Source organism: Chenopodium album, chromosome 1, assembly GCF_948465745.1.
Source record: "Chenopodium album chromosome 1, dcCheAlbu1.1, whole genome shotgun sequence".
Classification (NCBI taxonomy): Eukaryota; Viridiplantae; Streptophyta; class Magnoliopsida; order Caryophyllales; family Amaranthaceae; genus Chenopodium; species Chenopodium album.
The window spans coordinates 27,366,134-27,387,097 of NC_137834.1; the positions used below are offsets into that span (position 1 = coordinate 27,366,134).

General features: G+C 34.1%; 2 protein-coding genes across 2 annotated transcripts; both read left to right on the forward strand.

Annotated features, from left to right (window-relative positions):
• Positions 1-2,028: 2,028 nt before the first annotated feature.
• Positions 2,029-9,427, forward strand: LOC145642942 (syntaxin-22-like). The gene is made up of 7 exons (XM_081694099.1): positions 2,029-2,539; positions 2,642-2,735; positions 3,749-3,888; positions 3,991-4,053; positions 5,157-5,314; positions 5,428-5,528; positions 9,162-9,427. Exons 1-7 carry the CDS (start codon positions 2,355-2,357, stop codon positions 9,225-9,227), a joined length of 807 nt encoding a protein of 268 aa, XP_081550225.1. The 5' UTR covers positions 2,029-2,354; the 3' UTR covers positions 9,228-9,427.
• Positions 9,428-12,501: 3,074 nt separating this feature from the next.
• LOC145630435 (syntaxin-22-like) lies at positions 12,502-20,650 on the forward strand. Its single transcript, XM_081682694.1, has 7 exons — positions 12,502-12,665; positions 12,878-12,971; positions 13,084-13,223; positions 13,316-13,375; positions 19,777-19,931; positions 20,220-20,426; positions 20,547-20,650. Exons 1-7 carry the CDS (start codon positions 12,502-12,504, stop codon positions 20,648-20,650), a joined length of 924 nt encoding a protein of 307 aa, XP_081538820.1.
• The last annotated feature ends 314 nt before the right edge of the window (positions 20,651-20,964 follow it).

Here is a 20,964-nt window from a genome sequence, read left to right on the forward strand (position 1 = left end):
GGAAGTGTCTGAATTCTGAAAGAGTGAGAAAAGTTGAAAAGGAAAAGAGGGAAAACGGATTAGGATATAGGTTTATACTAGATTAGTACCCGTACATCGCACGGTAGTAACAATTTTTTTCATAATTAATTTGTTATATAATATAAAAATGAGGCAATTCATATGAAATATACAAATGCAATGTGTATAAGAAAAATGAAATAATAAGGTCAAAATAATTAAAATTAAATTGAGAAAAAATTATTGTTGATTAGTTACGTTGAAAATATTTAAAAGTAGTATAAGACATTATATTACATTAATGTTGCATGTTTTCCCCAAAAATAAATATACAACGTACTTTAAAAAGATAAGCTAAGTAGAAAAAAAAACTTTAAAGATGACATCATATATTGTTTTGGCGGGAATTTTTTAATAATAGCTTGATATGTGTCAAAAATAATGTAAGCATGTTCTGTTTTAGTATTAGTTAATAGTATAGATATGAAGGGAAAAATGGGCTAGGGAATTGGGCTCAATATAATTTGTTTTGGAAATCCGTTTTCCAGTTTTTGGAAGCCCAAAATTAAAACCAAAACCGATCCACAATCCATAATTTTTTAAAATCTCAAAACAATCTAAATCAAATTTCCAAAAAAAAAAATTGAATTTTAAATTCGATTCGGTTTGGTTTTCGATTTTAATCCATATTACTTTCACCCTTAACAAAGTACCTATAAATACATTTACACAACAAACCATAGTATAAATGGACAATATTTTAAGATCTATATTTAAGTTTTCAAATTGAAATTTCAAAATCTATAATAGAAGGATCCATAATATCAACTAATTTGTAAGTACTAATGTAGGTCTGCATGTCTGTGTTTGACCCACATAAACTGTCTATGTGTAACTTTAAAGTTACAAATAGGTTAAAGCCCGTGCAACAGATGCACGATTGTTCAATAATTTTATTCGATTAATTATAAAAATAGTGTTTTTTTTAAGTACTCGACACACCAATTATTAAAGAGTAATTTAAGGAGTATAAAGTACATTAATAAATCCGGCCACATATAAAATTAAAATGAAGAATTTAATATTTTAGAAAGTTTAGTTTATATTTTACGTAATCTAAATGTAATAATTTTAAAAAAAAAATAAGAATAAATTATTTTAGGCAAGTATTGTTGGAGGAATATTTTATTTTTTTTTTTTTTTAATTTTTTTAAAGCAAGTATTATTGGAGGGAAAAATTTTAATATATTATTGTCAAGTTTCCATTTTGGTCTTGCCATTAGTAATATGTAATAGATGACCAAAACCTAGCAAATTAAATAGCAAATACAAAGATAATCATCGTGCATTGTGTCTAAAATATACTTCCTCTGTTTTTTTTTTTTTTTTATTATTATTATTTTTTTTTTTTTTATTTGCAACACTTCCCTAAAATGGAAATGTCACAATAGTTGCAACACACTATAATTGGAAAGTATTTTATGTCAAAAGTTGTACTACCACCCTTATTATAATCTCATGGTCCACTAAATTATACTCATAACAATCTCTCTCCTCCATTTTAAGTGTTTTAAATCACATGAGATCCACATTTCTTACACACCGTGAAAAAGGGTGTGTTGCAAGTATTACGAAACGGAGGAAGTATGTTTAATTAAACTTGAATAAATTACCTTTTACACTTTCTTTAAAAAAAAAAAAAAAAAAAAACCTCTTACACTTTTCACTTAAACACCCACTTTACCTCTCTATGACTACATACCCCATACACAGATAGCGGTAATATGGTTTCGTTTCTTCAACATGATCGTCCAGCAGAGGTCTCTTGCTTATGTTTATTGTGCGATATTCGCCGTCTTCTTGAGGGTCTCCCCGTTTGCAGGATCTCTAAGGTGCCTCGACACTGAGTTAGCCCCGCCCATTGGCTAGCCAGGCATGCTAGTGAGCGTAAGATTTTGTTTTGGTCCTTTTGATTTTTTTAGGGGCGTTTGTTAGTTCCTATTGTAAAAAAAAAAAAAAAAACAAAAGAAAACAAAAAAAACTACAAACCCCATAAACTTCACCAAATGACCCCTCATTGTCCCACATTTTATCAAATCATCCAATTATAGTATATCATCCTTCCAATAAATCTCTTAATCTCTTATGCTTTTCATTTGCAGATGTTAACTACCTGTCATTACAATAAAAATCAAGTAATAATTCCTAAATAGGCCCCTCCTCTCACATTTCAAAATCATACTCTCCACTATCACCCCTTTTCTCTCCCTTTTCCCCTCTTTCAGACACACACCATCTCTCTATTTCTTTCATTTTTTTGGCCGGCAATTACACCTCCATCACAATTCACAACCATGAGCTTTCAAGATATCAGAAATGGCGGAGGTCGGCCAACTTCTTCGTCGCGTTCTTCCGCACAATCACCATCTCAAGCCGTTGCCGCCGGTATTTTTCAGATCAACACCGCCGTATCCTCCTTTCGCCGCCTTGTGGACGCCATCGGAACTTCTAAAGATACTCCTGATCATCGCCAGAAATTGTTCGTTTTCTTCCCCAATTTTTGAATTTTGAGCCCTAATGAATTGTTGTTTTTCATGAATTGTGATCATTTTTTTGTTCTTCGAATTATGGATGATTTTAGGCATACTACAAGACAGCGTATATTGCAGTTGGTTAAGGATACTTCTGCTAAGCTTAAAGCTCTCAGTGATTCCGACCACTCTGCTAATGTCACGGTAATCTCTCTTTTTATGTGTGTCATTTTGTTTGAAATAATTTATGGTTTTAGTGTTTTAATTGAAATGTAGTTATCCTAATTGAGTAGATTTCTATGATTTATGATGCTCAAATTTTAGTTGTAATTCATTGGTATGCAAATTAATTTCAATTCTTAGATTTTTTTTACCTGAATTTTGAAGTAATTTGCAGTTTTGAATCTTGCATTTCCATTGTCCCCTCTTTAAATTTGTTCTTAAAATGTATTCTATGAAGATTTTATTTTATTTTATTTTTTATTTATTTATTAATTTACTATGTGTAGTAATTTTTTTAGCTAATTAAATAAATGGAGAAGCCAAATAGGTGTAAAGGGATAATTCGTACAATTTAAAGTTTTTTATACATGAGATCTGATTCAAGGTTTAGCAATATATAGAAGTAGAAATGTGGGTTTTGTTTTTGACAATGGAGGGGAACCAACTAATTTGACAAATCGTTGATTTCTTGACTTTGTAGTTGATTTATTAATTTGATGAAATGGGAAGTTTTTCTGCAACTTTTGTTTGTTGGATCTTGGAATGAAATGTTTACACTGAAAGACATTGATATATTAACAGGACATTTCTTTTGATTACAGATTGTGGTAAGGTATTTAAGGTTTGTATTTTTGTGAACATTGTGATTTGGGTTTGTTGACATGATGATGAGGCTGACTACTGTTGATGAATTCTCAGAATTGTGCCTTAATCATTTGGGACTTTCATTTATTTATCAGCCGCGTGTTAGCTTTCTTGCCTCTAATAATATGGAAAATATAGAACTCTTTCTTGGAACCTTTTGTATTGCTACATGCACTGCTATTTCTATACTTCATGTATGTGCATTTTGTTCATGTATATAAGGAAGCTAAGTTTTATTTTCCTCTATCTACTGTTATGGCTAAACTTGTATGGAGATGTTGTGTAATGTGTATTTGAGAAAGTTTGCATGTAAAGTAGTTTGAGAATCATTATTGTGCTATCTTTTCCAGCAAAGCAAAAAAATTGAAGATGCTAAGCTTGCTAGAGATTTTCAAGCTACTTTACAAGAATTTCAGAATGTTCAGCAGCTTGCTTCTGAGCGTGAATCATCCTACATGCCATCTGGGGCTCCAACTTCTGTTGTAACAGAGTATGCAATAAGCAATTTGTTAGTTTGTCATATCTTTTTTGAACAACAATTTCAAAATAATCTTCGCATGCTGAAAGTTGAGTTTTCCTTGGTTATTAACAGCTCGAGTGGTGAAGAAGCAAAACAGGATCTTGAGAACCAACCTTTCTTGTTGGATCAAAAAAGGTTAGACTTTAACTTGATCTATTGCCTGTTAATGGCAGTATTGTTTGTCATCGGTGCAGGCAATGTTTTTTTCACTTTTGTTATAAAACGGCTCTTTTCTTCTTAACTTATTTGAACAACTACTTAGAAAAGTAAGCTCTTCTCATCAAATCAAAATAAGCCATGTAATAATATAAATTAATAAAAATTTAAAGCTGAAAATGAGTCAAACTTTTAGAAATGCAATGAGTATATGATACTTGCAGTGACTAGGAAAGTAGCAATAGTGTAGAATCATATGTGCAGGCAACAATTGGTACTTTGGGATAATGAAGTTTAATTTAATGAAGCTATTATAGAGAAGAGAGAACAGGGAATTAATTTTTTTGAATAAGATATTAAAAGTATATGGCAATAAGGTTACGAAAATAAGAAAATTTGGTCCGATGGGTCTAAATTCTTCTGATGTGTATTATTTTAACAATAATAAAGTAATTAAAACAAACAAGGAAAACAAAGCATGTGCCTGTGATTTGTCAAGGAATGGATTGTTACAATAAATTTGTTGAGTTTACTCCAACAAAATTTACTACATGAAACTGTTAGATATTAGAACACTTTGCTTATAGACTTCTCTTGAATAAAATATTTTCCTTCAGTTCCTTTTATTGTCCTTTCTGTCATTTAGTACTTTTGTAAAGTTTGAAGTTCAATAAGATGTGTTCTTTGGTAAAGTTTGACAATCAATAAGATGTGTATGATGCTATGCATCCTTATGTTTTAAACTTGCAGCAACAGTGCATTTTCTCATTCGTGTATGTGTAAATAGATCCTTTATACTCCATATGTTTCTAAATATTTGACTCTCTTATATTGTAGTTTCTACAAATGTTTGGGAAAAGTGTGAGATTGACTAAAAAAGTGGGTGAGTGTAAGAAAAAAAAAAAAAAAGATTAAGGGGGAGGAGCGAGCAGAAAGGTATAAAAGTAGTGGGGTAAAGAGGTATTATTGGCGAGTCAAACTTTTGGAAATACTTCAAAGCTGAAAGTGAGTCAAACTTTTAAAAACGGAAGGAGTATATGATACTTGCAGTGATTAGGAATAACGTAGAATCATATGTGCAGGCAAGAATTGGTACTTTTGGATAATGAAGTTGTATTTAATGAAGCAATCATCGAGGAGAGGGAACAGGGAATTAAGGAGATACAAAGCCAAATTGGTCAAGTTAATGAAATCTTCATGGACCTTGCTGTTCTAGTACACGAGCAGGGTGTAGTAATTGGTAAGATCCCGCATTTCACACAGATATGCAAACTCGCATAGTCCAAATTTTGTTGTATATTCTTGCATTTGTATTTGCCTCAGTTTGTAAAATTTTCTCCTTTTTAATTGCAGATGATATCCATTCTAATATTGAGGCTTCTGCTGCTGTCACAAGCCAAGCCAAACAGCAATTATCTAAGGCTTCTAAAAGTGAAAGAACAGGTTCAACTTGGGTAAGTTTCAGAAGTATTTTACTGAAAGTTCATATCTAAATTTAAACATTTTTATCTATGTGTCCTTCCCATGTGACAAGTCACTTCTATCTTTATTCATTAGAGGTCAAAACAAATGGTAGGAAAATTTACTTAATTAATTGACTCCGTTTTGCATGGTTAGATAGGACATTGCTGAACTTAACTATGTTGAAGTCAGAGAATCAGTAAGAGAGTGAAATGATAAACCGTGGACAACTGGACAATATACTTCAAAATATCAACTTTTGTACAATTTAAAATCAAGTACAAAACAAGAAAAAGGATCGGAATCAAGGAACATAATAGAAACTAGAAAGGAAGTGATAAAAACCTCTTCGTTCTCATTTGTTAGGTTAAGGCAAGGGAAAGAATGAAAGTTGGTTTTGGGTCTTTGATACAGGGGAATACTAAACCCTCTTCCACAGTCATTCTCTCTCTTCCTTCTTTGTCATGCATCACCTTCCTCATCTCCCATTGTTCAAGCACCACGTTTAGCTGCACACTTCTTCACCTCTCACCACTGTATTTTGCTCTCCTGGTGATGTCTCATTTTGCTTCGCTCTGCTACCTCCATGGCCTAGACCTTCACCATTGGTGGTCAGCTCGTATGGAAAGAGATGATCTAATTACCAAAAGCTAAGAACTCGATCAACTTTTGTGGGAAAAGTTTGTACTCAATTTTTGAGAACTATTTTGTACTTCTCAAAGATTTGATTCTATAACTTTTTAGCTGAGTTATGTGCCCTTTCTTCTCTCTATCTCAGTCTCCCTCGTCTTTGTCTTGGTGTATATGGTTGGCATGGTTAGATGTTGTAGCAATGTTTTGCCTGGGAAGGGAAGCAATTATGTTGTGGTTGTTAGCTTATGGGGATGTGCTAGTGCCCTTGGTGTGAATGGAAGTAGCAATGGTGGTGGAGCTGATGAAGAAAAACTTTGCCTCAGGAGGCGCTGTTATTCACAAAGTGTTAGGATTTTTACAATTTTATGTTTAAGCTAAGCCATATTGGCTCAGGGCGCAACAGTGTTGTCACAAATCTTTTTACCATTAGGTTTGCCTTACTTCAACATGGCACAGGGAGCATCGAATAGCCTTGGTTGCACCTTAATGTTTTTTACACATTGGGTGAAATGGTGGAGGCTATGAAAGGGGATGGATGGTGGCCATGGTTTGGTGCTTAAGTTGTTGAGTTTTGGGTTGTGTTACTTACATTCTTCATTTCCCCTCAAGTGTCCGTTTTTGGTCTTTGACACTCCAACACGGGCATGGATACTTCAACACTTCATTTTGGACCTAACATTATATGAGTCTAAGGTACATAGGTTGTGGGAATGGGTGTGTTACAGTGTTAGAGGTGGAAACTGGTGTAGGATGGAAGCCCTATATTGGGGAGTCAAAAGTTTTAGAAAAATTGAGGATATGAAAGAGCTGATTTTAGGGGGATCTAACCGTCAAAGGAAAATGTGTGAGACTATTCAGTGTAGATGAATTTTTTTAGTGAAACTTGAAAGTTGGAACTTTTTCCGATTGATAAATGGCGAAGTATTAGTTCATCTTGAAAAGCTAATTTGTAGCATATGTGAGTACAATGGAAAGTCTGCTTATGTTGGCAACTAATGGTAGAAGAGAATTCATTGAATCAATTTATATAAAGATTAGTTTTGTGCCCCAATCTATATATCAATTTTTTGGTGTATCATTGATACAAAATTAGGTAGGAATTGATGTGTTTTGTGACGATTAGCTATCTAGTAGTCATGTAATGATTGATAATAGTGTTAGGTGGAAATGTTCGATTTAATACGTTAAAAAATTAAAAAAAAAATAGCAAAAAATAAATTAAATACTACCTCCGTTACATGTTATATGCAACGATTTGACATAAAGTTGAGAGGAAAAATGTCTAATCGTTGCACATAACCTGTAACGGAGGTAGTAAAATAAATGTTCAAAATCCATTGGGTTGACCCGAACCCAATATTTTGGGTAAGGGTTGAACATTTCTTGACTCGTAACCTGAAGTGATATTCGAGATGACCCATGACCCGACCATAATTGACAGGTTTACATAGTAATAAAATTCTATTAGATTGTTAAATATATTATTTTAACGATTAGTATATATTATATAGGTATGTTTTACGTGTTGAACTACTTCCTTCGCTCCAAAAAAATGTTATGATATAAAAAATAAATTTATATGATAATTTCTGAAAATAATTATTTAATAATTTTTTTTGAATGAAACTATAATTCAACTAGGTTTCATGCCATGCATGCTAATTTTCAATGATTAATTTTAAAATTAACCTTTATTATATTTTTGACTTTCATATGTTATATTCATATCAATTGAATGTTGAAAATCAACAAAAATGGAAGGAAAAATTACACGCACTAAGAATAACCAACATGTGTTGCTCTTGGTAAGTATTATTGAAGTATAAAATACTAATTGATTGAAATTCAAATCATAAATTATTCAACGAAACACACACACACACAAAAAAAAAAAAAAATTATTTAATGATTTGATATTTGCATTTCATTAATTTAGTTTGTATGTAGCTTCTATTACATAAATAAAAAAATTTTAAAAAAATTATATACTCTTGTTGTAATAAACGTATGTAATACATAATATGTATTTACTTTAAAAATGGTCAATAACAATTTTCGGAAAGATCCATCAAAATCTTCTATTACATTTTATAGGAAATTAATACTTAATATATAATTTGTTTCTTAAATATATTTTTTTTTCCTTAAAAAAAAAAAAAAAAAAACCTAAGGACACACATGTCATTGCTGGTGTGTCTTTTAGTATATATATTATTGATTTGTACATTTGAAATATTGGTGTTTTATCGAAAATAAAACTCTATTCCTTAAAAAAAAAAAAAAAAAAAAAAAAATCGAAAATAAAACTCTAAACTAACAATTTTATCCTAAAATTTATCCAAATAGAATTCTAAACTAACTTTTTTTATCTTATGAAATCTATTTAAATCTATCCAACGTGACGCGACACTTGGCGAAAAATTAGATAGAAAATCTTGCGTGGATCTGGTTCACAATAAAATTATTGTGGACCTAAGGTTAATTCACATGTAACTGACATTATATTTAATATAATGACCCTTATTTTTAACATAGTAACCTTTTTTAAAAATTTGAGTGATCTTTAATGTATTATGATCTTTATTACTCATATTGACCATTATATTAAAAATTTCATTAAAAAAATTAACCTTTTATAGCTTTTAAAATGTCACACTAACTTTTATTTCAACATAATAACCTTTATTTTAATATAGTGACCCTTTTTTTAATTAATAAAACAATCATATTGTCTCTAATGTTAATGGTCCACGATAAATTAATGTGAACTATGTCCATTTAAGAATTTGTAAAAATTAGAATGTCAAGTGTTGCTGTCTCGTGGTCTGGCTAAAAGTTTAGCTTTATATATTAGTTATATATATGATGATATGTTACTCCTTTGGTTTTATGTAGCTGTTGTAATTGCAGTGGCCTATTTATGCCTTCTTTCCTATGATTATACATTATACATTATTCTTATTTGTTTTATTTTTTCTTGTGGCACTCGACAGTGTTGGTGGTTGCTGGCTTTGTTTGTATTGGCGATTATTATCTTTGTGATGATCTTAATCCTATAGACTGCAACTAAAGATATGAATTTGATGGGATTGCGGGAGAGTGAATTCTACATTTTGAACCGGCCGATATTCTTTTCTTCTTATTTTTGTGGCTGTAGGAGCAATTTTTTTGTAAAATTTTATGTATGCATGATTTTTGCCGTGTTGTTTTCTGAAGGTTTGTCTATATTTTCCTATACATGTATGTTATTTATTGTCTCCCAAGGTTTTCCGTTTGTATATTCATTGTAATTTCTGCTGTTTATGTTACGAGTAATGTTTTTCGAGTGTATGGCTTCCTGTTTCTCATTGTTGGAGAAATTTGTTTCAAGAGAGAGCAGAGTATATCCTGGCAAAATTCTGTTATGATTTTATTGGCTTGACCTAATTTTTTTTTGTTCTCCCTTTTTTGTTATGATTTTAAAACATATACTCACCCTAGACAAATTATTGCCTTGACCTAACATTTTTTTTTCATAGCGTGTTACAACTTGAAGGTGAGACAAGCTTCACCCAAACATTGGTGAAATTATTATAACTACCCATTACAATTACAGCTGTTAAAGAAATTTATCCACTAACAGATTTTCTAACGACCCTTCCCACTAAAACAGACTTCTAGCTGTTAACAAACTAACTCTCAATTAGATCTTCCCTTATCAGTTCGTCATTTAAAATTTTTGTTGTCCATGAAACCCAACTTAAAGATAAAAATCTAAATATTTCAGGAAGCATGTTCAGGTACATTTTTTAGGTTCAAATTGGGAAGATCACGCAAGAAAGGATTAGTTTATTTTAAATTGTTATTGTTCTAATAGTGGAGCAACTAAGGATTTCATTTAACAAGCTTGTTCATGCATATCTCAACACAATAGTAAATTATCATTGTTTTATAATGAGTAAATCCAAATTGATATCCTATATCAACGAAGCTCGTTGATATAAGGGCATTAACGTCAACTCGGTCATTAAATTAAGGACAAAGTTGGAAGAGAGAAATTACTGCCCAATTTATCCCCTTTTTTGACTGAGTATCCCGTTTTTTGACCTCCGTTATCGTTTTAACATCGTTAATGGTTTTCTGTCTTTGAAATAGCTCATTAAGCCGATGAAATAGCTCATTTCTATACAGTATTTCTCCATTCTTCCCAAATTACAATAAATTAAGGACTGAAAATAAGTTAACAAAATTAGCTCATTAAGGACAGCCAAGTTTAGCAATAATTCACTCATTAGATTTGCATAATCTACACAAAGGCTATATCGGAAAATAAGTTCAGCAAAATTACCGTGATTTCGGATCTACACAAAGCCTGCACTGTCGAAATCTTGCATAATCTCTCTCCTGCACTCCACATTTACTCCAACACAACCAGACGAAATATTGTATCCCAAATCAGCTAATGGTTTATTGATTAGATTTGAGTGTTTGAGTGGCGGTGGTACCGGATTATCCACCGCCGATGATTACTTTATTGAGATCTAAAGGATGATTATCTCCTCTGGAATTTTAGATCTCAATAAAGTAGTCACACAACGTTAATTTTTCCATCCATATCAATACCGTTACAAGATTTGATTAAGAAATTGCTCCAACGGACTACATGTCAGCATTCCACTTGTTTTCATGTGGGTCTGAGCAAAACTTCCAAGTTATTACAAGTTTGCCATTATATCAACAAAATTTGGTTGATATATGATATCAATGGGGTCTGGCTCTTTTATAATGCCTACATATCTTAACAATTTCAAAACCTAATCCAATTTTAGTAAGGGGAAAAGAGATGTAAGAAATTTTGGGGCTTCTTGATGAAATTTGCTCCATGAATTGCCTAAATTAAATTTTATGCAACTCACAATTATCCAATTTATATTTGAATCTCTACTAACTCATTTTTAACTCGATAGCTTTGGTACAACTTCTTTGAAATGTGTTGAATAACTTCTTCTATAACTAAGGGTTTTTTTTTTTAGTAATCAGACCCAAACTAAACTTGACTCGATGGCGATCTGACTTTCACCTCAACTTTGGCTTGTTTGGTTTACATGGGAAGTAAATTCCTATATGAAATCATATTACATGCAAAATTACTTCCCACTTGCAATTCCAAGGAATTTTGTATCCAATTTTGTTTAGAACAAGGGAACTTGAAATTCCAATGAATTTTGATTGACCAAGTGGGAATGTGGTAATTAATTTCCTATATTTTGCGGGAAGTTTTTTTTTTGAGGGAAATATTTTGCGGGAAGTTTAGATTCACATGATTTTTTATTTCCACCATTTTCACATGCATTTTATTTTCAATCAAACAACCACCCCATTTGCAAAATTAATTCCCATGAATTTCTATTTCCTTCACTTTTGAAGATTAATCAAACAAGCACCAAGAATATAACGGATTAGCCTGAAGTTTATTTGGCCTAATGAGAGCAATGTATGTTTAACCCAAGACCAAATTTATACTCCCTCCGTCCTCGAATGATAGTTACTATTTCCATTTTTGGACACCCAAAATGTTAGTCACATTTCACAATTTTAGGTCTCATACAATAACACAAAATGACCTATATACCCTCATTTTTTTTGGATGTATTATATGTGCTTCCCAAAATACCCTCATATTTGCCTTTGTACTTGTGCCTTAATTGAATGAGTTGTCTCCCTTTTTAATGACAATGAGTTTCTCTCTTCTTTAAATTTTGTGTTTGCAAATGATTGAATTTTAGTTCCCATGTACTTTATTTATTTCTCCTTAATTCCCGTGATTTTCACCCAAAAGTGACTATCATTCGGGGACGGAGGGAGTATTACTTGCCGTGAACGGCCTAAATACAACTCAACATTGTATAAACGAAATTCAAATTTTGAATCTAATTTGAATTTTACTTGAATTATAATCAACCCTTTACCCCAATTGACAGCTCTAACATGTTTAAGTCACGTACAACTGTATAAGTCAACAATTTTCGCCGATAAAAAAAGAAAAAAAAATACTGTGTAGGATAAAACCTTGAGTGATGCAAATAGAGGAATAAAATTAATGATCCAATTATTGATGTTCTTAGTTTAAGTTTTTAATATCAATCATGGACATTTAAAATTAAAATTAGTTGACGGCGTCTATCGAAGTCATTCAAATACGATTAAAAGGCATAGTTTCGTTGATTTGGGTTCCTTTTATCTAAAAAATACTCTCAAGTCACAACTTCTGCCAGTTGACTTTCTAACCTTATAATCGAATAATCGGTAACATTTTCTAACTAGAAGTCATAGTCCTAGAATAACAAAACTAAAATGAGTTCCCAAGATGATCAAAATGACCAAGGATCATCATCAGAAAATCTATCACATGGCGTCGCTGCCGGTATTTTTCAGACCAACACCGTCATCACCACCTTCTACCGCCTAGTCAATGCCATTGGAACCTCCGGAGATACTCCTGATCTCCGCCAAAAGCTGTATGTTTACCTCTTTTTGTTTAATAAGTCGTTCATAATTGCTGTTATAATCATAACACCCTTTTCTGTAATGGTTTATGATAAAGAATATAAACTGATTTTGGGCTTTAACCATAAGCTTAATCGTTATGGTTGAAGCCTAGGATCGGTTTATATACTCTATTAGTTTATTTAATTATATACTTATTGGTACATTATTGTGGTTATTACAGACATCGTACAAGGCAGCATGTAATGACATTGGTAAAAGATGTTTCTGCCAAGCTCAAAACATTGAGTGATTCCGATCACGCTGCTAATGTCCCTGTAATTCCCTTGCTTTTCTCTGTATATTGGTATTTTGTAGTACTATGTGCTATGGTATTGTGTAACAAGTGAAGAGATAGTTTCAAAATCAATGTTGTGCTATTTTTTTCAGAGAGGCAAAAAAATTGAAGATGCTAAGCTTGCAAGAGATTTTCAAGCTAGTTTAAAAGAATTTCAGAAAGCTCAGAAGCGTGCTTTGGAGCGCGAATCTTCTTACATTCCATCAGGGACTCCTGCATCTTCTGTAATAGAGTACGCTGCGAGCAATTTGTTTTCTATTCCCTCCATTTCATATTCGCTGTTAGGTAAATAGTACAATTAAACTTTTCCTGACTCTGTATCAGCTTAACTCGCGAAGAAGCAGCTCAGGATGTCGAGAGCCAATCTTTTTTAGAGAAAAAGAGGTAAGCCTTTGAATATATGATTTATTCTTACCTCTTATTTCTGTATGTCATTACTGTTATCACACAATATTCTGGTTAGTTTAGTGTGTTATACTAATAAGCAATAAAACAGAATTAACTTATCTCTTGATGCGTGAACCAAACTGACAATAGCCGCGTCGTGGAGAACCACTGACCTAGAAGACGATTCCGCGCTACCTCCCGGTGCAGTAGACAGATGCGGTCGCCCTCCAGGATAAGCACGGCGCCGGAGTTTATGTGCACTCACAAACCCGACTGGAACTCAGAATACTTGCCCAGAAAACATAACAGAAGAAACTCGTGTTTAGATAATTTTAGAGAAGAGAGAAGACTGATTGTGTTGTGTGTTTAGACTGAGTAGGCTGAAGAGGAAAAACGGAAAGCATAAAAGGTGGGAAGAATCTGGCCAAGAAAACGACCAGGGAATTAATCAGTCAGCTACAATCAAGGAATTAATGACTGAATTAATTCCGTAATCCCAACAGTCAGAAAAGAATAATCCCAACAGACAAAAAGGAATATTCTGTTTAACAACGAAAGGGAAATAAAATTTCTCCAAAAAAATAACAAGGACCCACGTCCGCGCATCGCATTCCCCAAGACCCCAAGTCCCGAGCCTGGCCCGGCGCGCGTGTGTGTGTGGAGTAACACACACCTCCAACTCACTCAACTAAGTAGTGATAAAGCACTACAATATAAAAACAAGGAAACACCTCACTCCCCAATCAATGTGGGACTTTTTCTCTCTCACTTTGTTTTTCTATCAAGAACTTCCAACAATCCCCCACAGGTTCGAAGATATGGAAAAAAGAGAAAGGAAAAATGAATTTTGGGCAAAACAAAACAATTGCATAAGTGTCAATGTCTCGCGACTTGAATTAACACATAGTGGACATCAAGCTATGATCCCTCACCTACCAAGTGACCTTCGTCTTGAACTCAATAGGGAGTTAGGGACCCGTCACTTTGAGCCACACAATTGAACATGTATAATATTCTGAAATTCCGCGAATAAAGGTGACGCATTATACTGGCCATACGTCCAGCCTGGATGCTCATAGGTGCTCTAGAGTATAAGCCCACGAAATACTCATAGGAAGCGGCCACACTTCCACACCTAAGTAGGTGAACTCCATCAAGTGTGAGCTAAAACACACCTCCAAAAATATGGATATGGGTTCATTAAGAGCCGTATGCTCAACCTCCTTCTCATATGTAGCTAAGCACAAAACAAACATCTAGAGATGGACAAATAAAATAAAAATGTGCTTCCGAATTATTACATAATGTTCCCCTTTGAACTCATAGTGAGTAGGAGTTCATTATTTCACAATTCATACAACGGGCTTTAGCCCCATCTCTTCCGATGTTTCCAAAACTAGTTTTTTACATAGGCCTTTAGTTAACGGATCCGCAATGTTCTTTTCGGACTTAACATAGTCCAATGATATCACCCCTTCAGACAACAAATTTCTAATGGCTTTATGCCTCAGACAAATGTGTCTCTTCTTCCCATTATAGGCATGGTTGTGTGCAACAGCAATAGCAGCTTGCGAATCACAATGAAGTGCAACTGAAGGAGCTGGCTTCCCCCACAGTGGAATATCTGCAAGCATGTTCCTCAACCATTCTGCCTCATGACCTGCCAATTCAAGAGCAATAAACTCAGATTCCATAGTAGACATAGCAGTACAAGATTGCTTACAAGATTTCCAGGATACGGCTCCACCCCCAAGGGTGAAGACATAGCCACTAGTGGAGTTAACTTCATCATTATCGGATACCCAGTTGGCATCACAAAAACCCTCCAAAACTCCAGGAAATTTGGAGTAGTGCAAACCCCAATCCATAGTACCCTTAAGGTACCTAAGCAACCTCCTTAGAGCAATCCAATGATCACTGCTTGGATTATGAGTGTACCTGCTCAACCTACTAACAAAATAAGCAATGTCAGGTCTAGTGTAGTTCATAAGAAACATAACACTACCAATAATTCTAGCATATTCAGACTGATTAACTGGATTACCATTATTTTTCTTTAGGTGGAAACTTGGGTCATAGGGAGTCTTAACTGGATCGACATTAAATGAGTCAAACTTTTTAAGAAGTTTTTCAACATAGTGTGACTGATTAAGACAGATGCCATTTGGAGTCCTTTTGATTTTAACTCCCAAAATCACATCTGCCTCACCCATGTCTTTCATTTCAAAATTCGAACTCAAAAACTGTTTTGTCTCATTTACACGATCTAAGTTAGTCCCAAAAATCAACATATCATCCACATAAAGACAAATAATTACACAACCATGACTATCATGCTTAAAATAAACACAAGAGTCACCTTCATTAACATGAAAACCATTACCAGTCATAGTCTTATCGAATTTGTCATGCCATTGCTTTGGAGCTTGTTTAAGCCCATACAATGACTTGACTAACTTACAAACCTTTTCCTCTTGTCCTAGAACAACGAACCCTTCAGGTTGGACCATGTAAATCTCCTCATCCAAGTCACCATTCAAAAATGCAGTTTTAACATCCATTTGATGAACAACAAGATAAAAAATGCAAGCAAGAGCAATTAAAGTCCTAATGGTTGCAATTTTAGTAACAGGGGAGTAAGTATCAAAATAATCAATGCCAAACTTTTGAGTAAAACCCCTTACCACTATCCTTGCCTTATACTTGTCTATGGATCCATCGGCCTTTAACTTTTTTCGAAAGATCCATTTACAAGTAATGAGCTTACAACCTCTAGGAAGTTCAACCAATTCCCAAGTGTTATTATTGAGAATTGAGTGTAACTCACTATCAATTGCTTCTTTCCAAAAAACAGCATCAACTGACCTCATTGCCTCATCATAGGTTCTTGGATCATCTTCCAAAACAAAAATATGCACAAAATCATCATCAATTAAGGAAGATTCAGATAAATAGGAAGTAGTAAAATCAGGACCAAAACTGTTTTCCTTTCTTGCCCTTTTGCTTCTCCTTGGCTCCAAAACAGAATCATCGTTAGTAATAGGAGCATTAGCAATAGGTAAACTAACAGAACTACTAGCATGCAATTCACTATCATTAGAAGGAGACATTTTCAAAGGAAAAATGTTCTCAAAGAACTCAGCATCTCTTGCTTCAATGATATGACCACCTGCATAAGAGTTGTTAGCACCTTTAACAAAGAAACGATAAACTACACTTTGATAAGCATAGCCAATAAAAACAGCATCAACAGTTTTAGGACCAATTTTATCCCTCTTGAAACTAGGTATGCCTACTTTTGCTAGGCACCCCCACACTTTCAAGTATTTCAGGTTTGGCACTCGACCCTTTCATATTTCGTATGGAGTCTTGTCAAGCTTCTTGTGAGGAACCCTGTTCAAAACATGACAAGCAGAAAGAATAGCCTCCCCCACATGTTATTAGGAAGCTCAGAACTAATAAGCATAGAATTCATCATATTCTTTAAAGTTCTATTTTTCCTTTCAGCTATACCGTTTTGTTCGGGTGAATAGGGAGCCGTTGTCTCACGAACAATGCCAAGTTGCTCACAAAATGCCTTAAGAGTGTCAGGGCTGTACTCACCACCCCTGTCACTCCTAACCCTCTTGATCTTTTTGTCCAACTGGTTCTCTACCTCAGCTTTATATTTGAGGAACATTTCCTCAGCTTCGTCCTTAGACCTGAGAAGATAAACCATGCAAAAACGTGAACAATCATCAACAAAAGTAATATAATACTTTTTACCCCCTCTACTTTCGTGATTATTAAAATCACCTAAGTCACTATGAACAAGTTCTAGTACTTCAGTCTGTCTATCTACTGATTTAAATGGCTTCTTAGTAAATTTGGCTTCAACACAAACTTGACATTTCGAAAAATCAGTGTTAGAAAAACTTGGAATCAAATTTAAGTGTTTAAGCCTTTTAACAGAATCAATATTAACGTGACCTAATCTAGCATGCCATAAATCAATAGACTCAGCAATATAAGCAGAAGAAGTACTAACATTCTTATTCATCGTGTCAACTTTAACATCAAGAGTAAAAAAACCCCCATTACAAAAGCCCTTCCCCACAAATTCCCCATTGCGAGTAAGAACTAATCTATCAGAATCAAAGGAGAGCTTCAGTCCAGCTTTCATGAGCAAACTGCCAGAAATTAAATTCCTGCGCATTTCTGGAACATGCAAAACATTAGTGAGAGTAAGCAATTTTCCAGAAGTGAGAGTGAGAACGATCTTCCCTTTGCCTTGGATAGAAGCAGAAGCTGAGTTGCCCATGAAGACATTTTCACCTTCAACCTTGTCATAGGTAGTGAACATGTCCTTGTTGGCGCAGATGTACCTGGTAGCTCCAGTGTCAACAATCCACTCAGCAGCACTACCAGTAAAGTTAGCTTCTAAAACAATAGCAACAATAACGTCAGAATCCTCAATAAGATTTTCTTGACTTTGCCCATTCTTCTTCTTGACCCTGCAATCTTTAGCCCTGTGACCAGTCAAACCACACTCATAACAGATTCCCTTAAACTTGTACTTCTGAATTTTCCCATTAGGCTTAAGGTTACTGTTTTTGGCTTTGGACTGGTTGTTTGATTTGGGTTCAACAAGGTTGGCTTTGGAAGAAGAAGAGGAAGGAAAAACAGAAGGGGTTTTGTCTTTGATACGGTTTTCCTCCTCGATTTTGAGGTGGGCAGCAAGTTCCTCTAGGGTTAGGTCTTTCTTTTAGTGCATGAGTTGGTTAGGAAAATCCTTCCAAGAGGGAGGGAGTTTCTCAATCAGAACAATAGCAAGGGTAGTATCACAAATAGACAGACCTTCAGCAGCCATAGTAATACAAACACTCTCATAAGCATGAATCTGATCAATAATAGGCTTATCATCAACAACTTGAAAACTTAACCACTTACTAACACAATAACGTTTAGTACCAGCATCATCAGTTCCATATTTTTTCTCTAAAGCATCCCAAATATCCTTAGCATGATAAAAACCCATATAAATATCTAACAGACTATTCGACATATAATGCAACAACATGCCCTTACAGGTTCTATCATCCTTAGCAAACTTAACATCACTTTGAGACAAATTATCCTTATCATCAGGTTCAACAATATCATCAAGAACATATGCAACATCAATTTGCTCCAAATAAAAACGCATCCTAATAGCCCAACGTTTATAATTTTTCCATCAAGAGGTTCTAACTTAGACATATCAGGAATCAGAAACTTGGAAGCCATAATCGTCTTTTAGATTGTTATACTAATAAGCAATAAAACAGAATTAACTTATCTCTTGATGCGTGAACCAAACTGACAATAGCCGCGTCGTGGAGAACCACTGACCTAGAAGACGATTCCGCGCTACCTCCCGGTGCAGTAGACAGATGCGGTCGCCCTCCAGGATAAGCACGGCGCCGGAGTTTATGTGCACTCACAAACCCGACTGGAACTCAGAATACTTGCCCAGAAAACATAACAGAAGAAACTCGTGTTTAGATAATTTTAGAGAAGAGAGAAGACTGATTGTGTTGTGTGTTTAGACTGAGTAGGTTGAAGAGGAAAAACGGAAAGCATAAAAGGTGGGAAGAATCTGGCCAAGAAAACGACCAGGGAATTAATCAGTCAGCTACAATCAAGGAATTAATGACTGAATTAATTCCGTAATCCCAACAGTCAGAAAAGAATAATCCCAACAGACAAAAAGGAATATTCTGTTTAACAACGAAAGGGAAATAAAATTTCTCCAAAAAAATAACAAGGACCCACGTCCGCGCATCGCATTCCCCAAGACCCCAAGTCCCGAGCCTGGCCCGGCGCGCGTGTGTGTGTGGAGTAACACACACCTCCAACTCACTCAACTAAGTAGTGATAAAGCACTACAATATAAAAACAAGGAAACACCTCACTCCCCAATCAATGTGGGACTTTTTCTCTCTCACTTTGTTTTTCTATCAAGAACTTCCAACATAGTGATGATCAGGATCCATTGCGTCTGAGGTATGAGAGCTCAATTATACAAAAGAATGTCATATATCATTTGTTTGTTGGCTTCCTTTATTTCCTTGATATATGTGCTGAAGCCCGACATTGCTAAAGCTTAGTTAGTGCTCCGTTTCTATGTTTGGTAATAAACTTGGAATAAATCAGGTTAGAGTCCTAGTGGGGCTTCTCGATATTACATTCAGTATTCAACGTAGGATGATGTAGAACACCGTAGCAGCCTGTAATTTCTTACAACTTATGACATCGACTGTGTATGTACTATTGTTTTACTCAAAAAACGGATGATTACTCTCATTATTATTATGTTAATGGATCCTGTATATGTGTAATGTATGCCAGTACTATATGACTATATTTGAGTAATGCAGATCAATATGGTTGGATGGTAAGATTGAATTTATTGAAGACACTCTTGAGGAGAGGGAGCAGGAAAAAATCAAAGAGATGCAAAGCCGACTTGATGAAATTCTTGAATTCAATAAAGAGCTTGCTGCTCTTCTACAAGAGCAGGATATATTAATCGGTAAGATTATATATGTAGTTTACTTGTATCTTTAGTTTACTAGACATTACTCTTTTTGTCTCATTGCTACACGAGATGGGGTTGAATAGGACTTTGATATTAGTACAAAGTAGAGCGAGAGAAAAAAAGTGAGTGAAAAGATGTGAGGCCAAAAAGCTGGGAAAAATTAGTTGTAAGCTAAATTTGTCACAAACCACCTTATAAAACATAAATCTATTTCTAAGTTTATGCAGTTATGCTATTGTATTTGCTTCATTATTTGTGCTTGATCTCTTTATACAAATGCAGATGGTACGCATTCTAAAGCTGAGGTTTCCTCTGCTGGATCAAGCGAATCAAAACCACAGCTTTGTAAGGCATCTAAAAGTGGAAGATCATGTTTACCTTTGGTAAGAAACAATGTTTTCTACTTTTCTGATTGTTTGAAGTTAAATAAAGATCTACTTAAAAATGTATTAGGCTTTTTCTTATCATCTTACACTAAGGAATTACTAAGTATTTGCCAATGGCCTAATTCTATAATTCGTTTATTGCATGTTGAAGTCAGAGTATATATATGCATATTAATTGTAACTTACATTCTTATCATTATTGTTTTCTTGTGGCACTCAACAGTATTGGTGGTTACTGGCCTTCGTCGTGATTGCAGCTATCATTGTCTTGCTTATCTTTATCCTATAGACCGCAATATGAACGTTGATGCATTTGCTGGAGTGTGAATTCTGTAACAGGCCAATATTTCTTCTCCTTGAGATTTAAGGCCATGGAAAGCAGAAAAATGGCTTCTTTTTTTTTTTTTTTTTTTTTTTGACAAATGCAAAGAATGGCTTATTATGTTTATTGGAATAGCTTATTTTCTATGTACACACCAATGAACAGTGAAATCTGGTCACAAATATTTAGAACTATTCTTGTTTGCATATTTGAAAAGATGAAGATTAGTGTTGTTTATTTAAGAGGATTGTAAACTAGTGGGCTAATAACAAAATTACAAACACAACATAAATTAATGGAGAGATAGAAAAAAGATTTT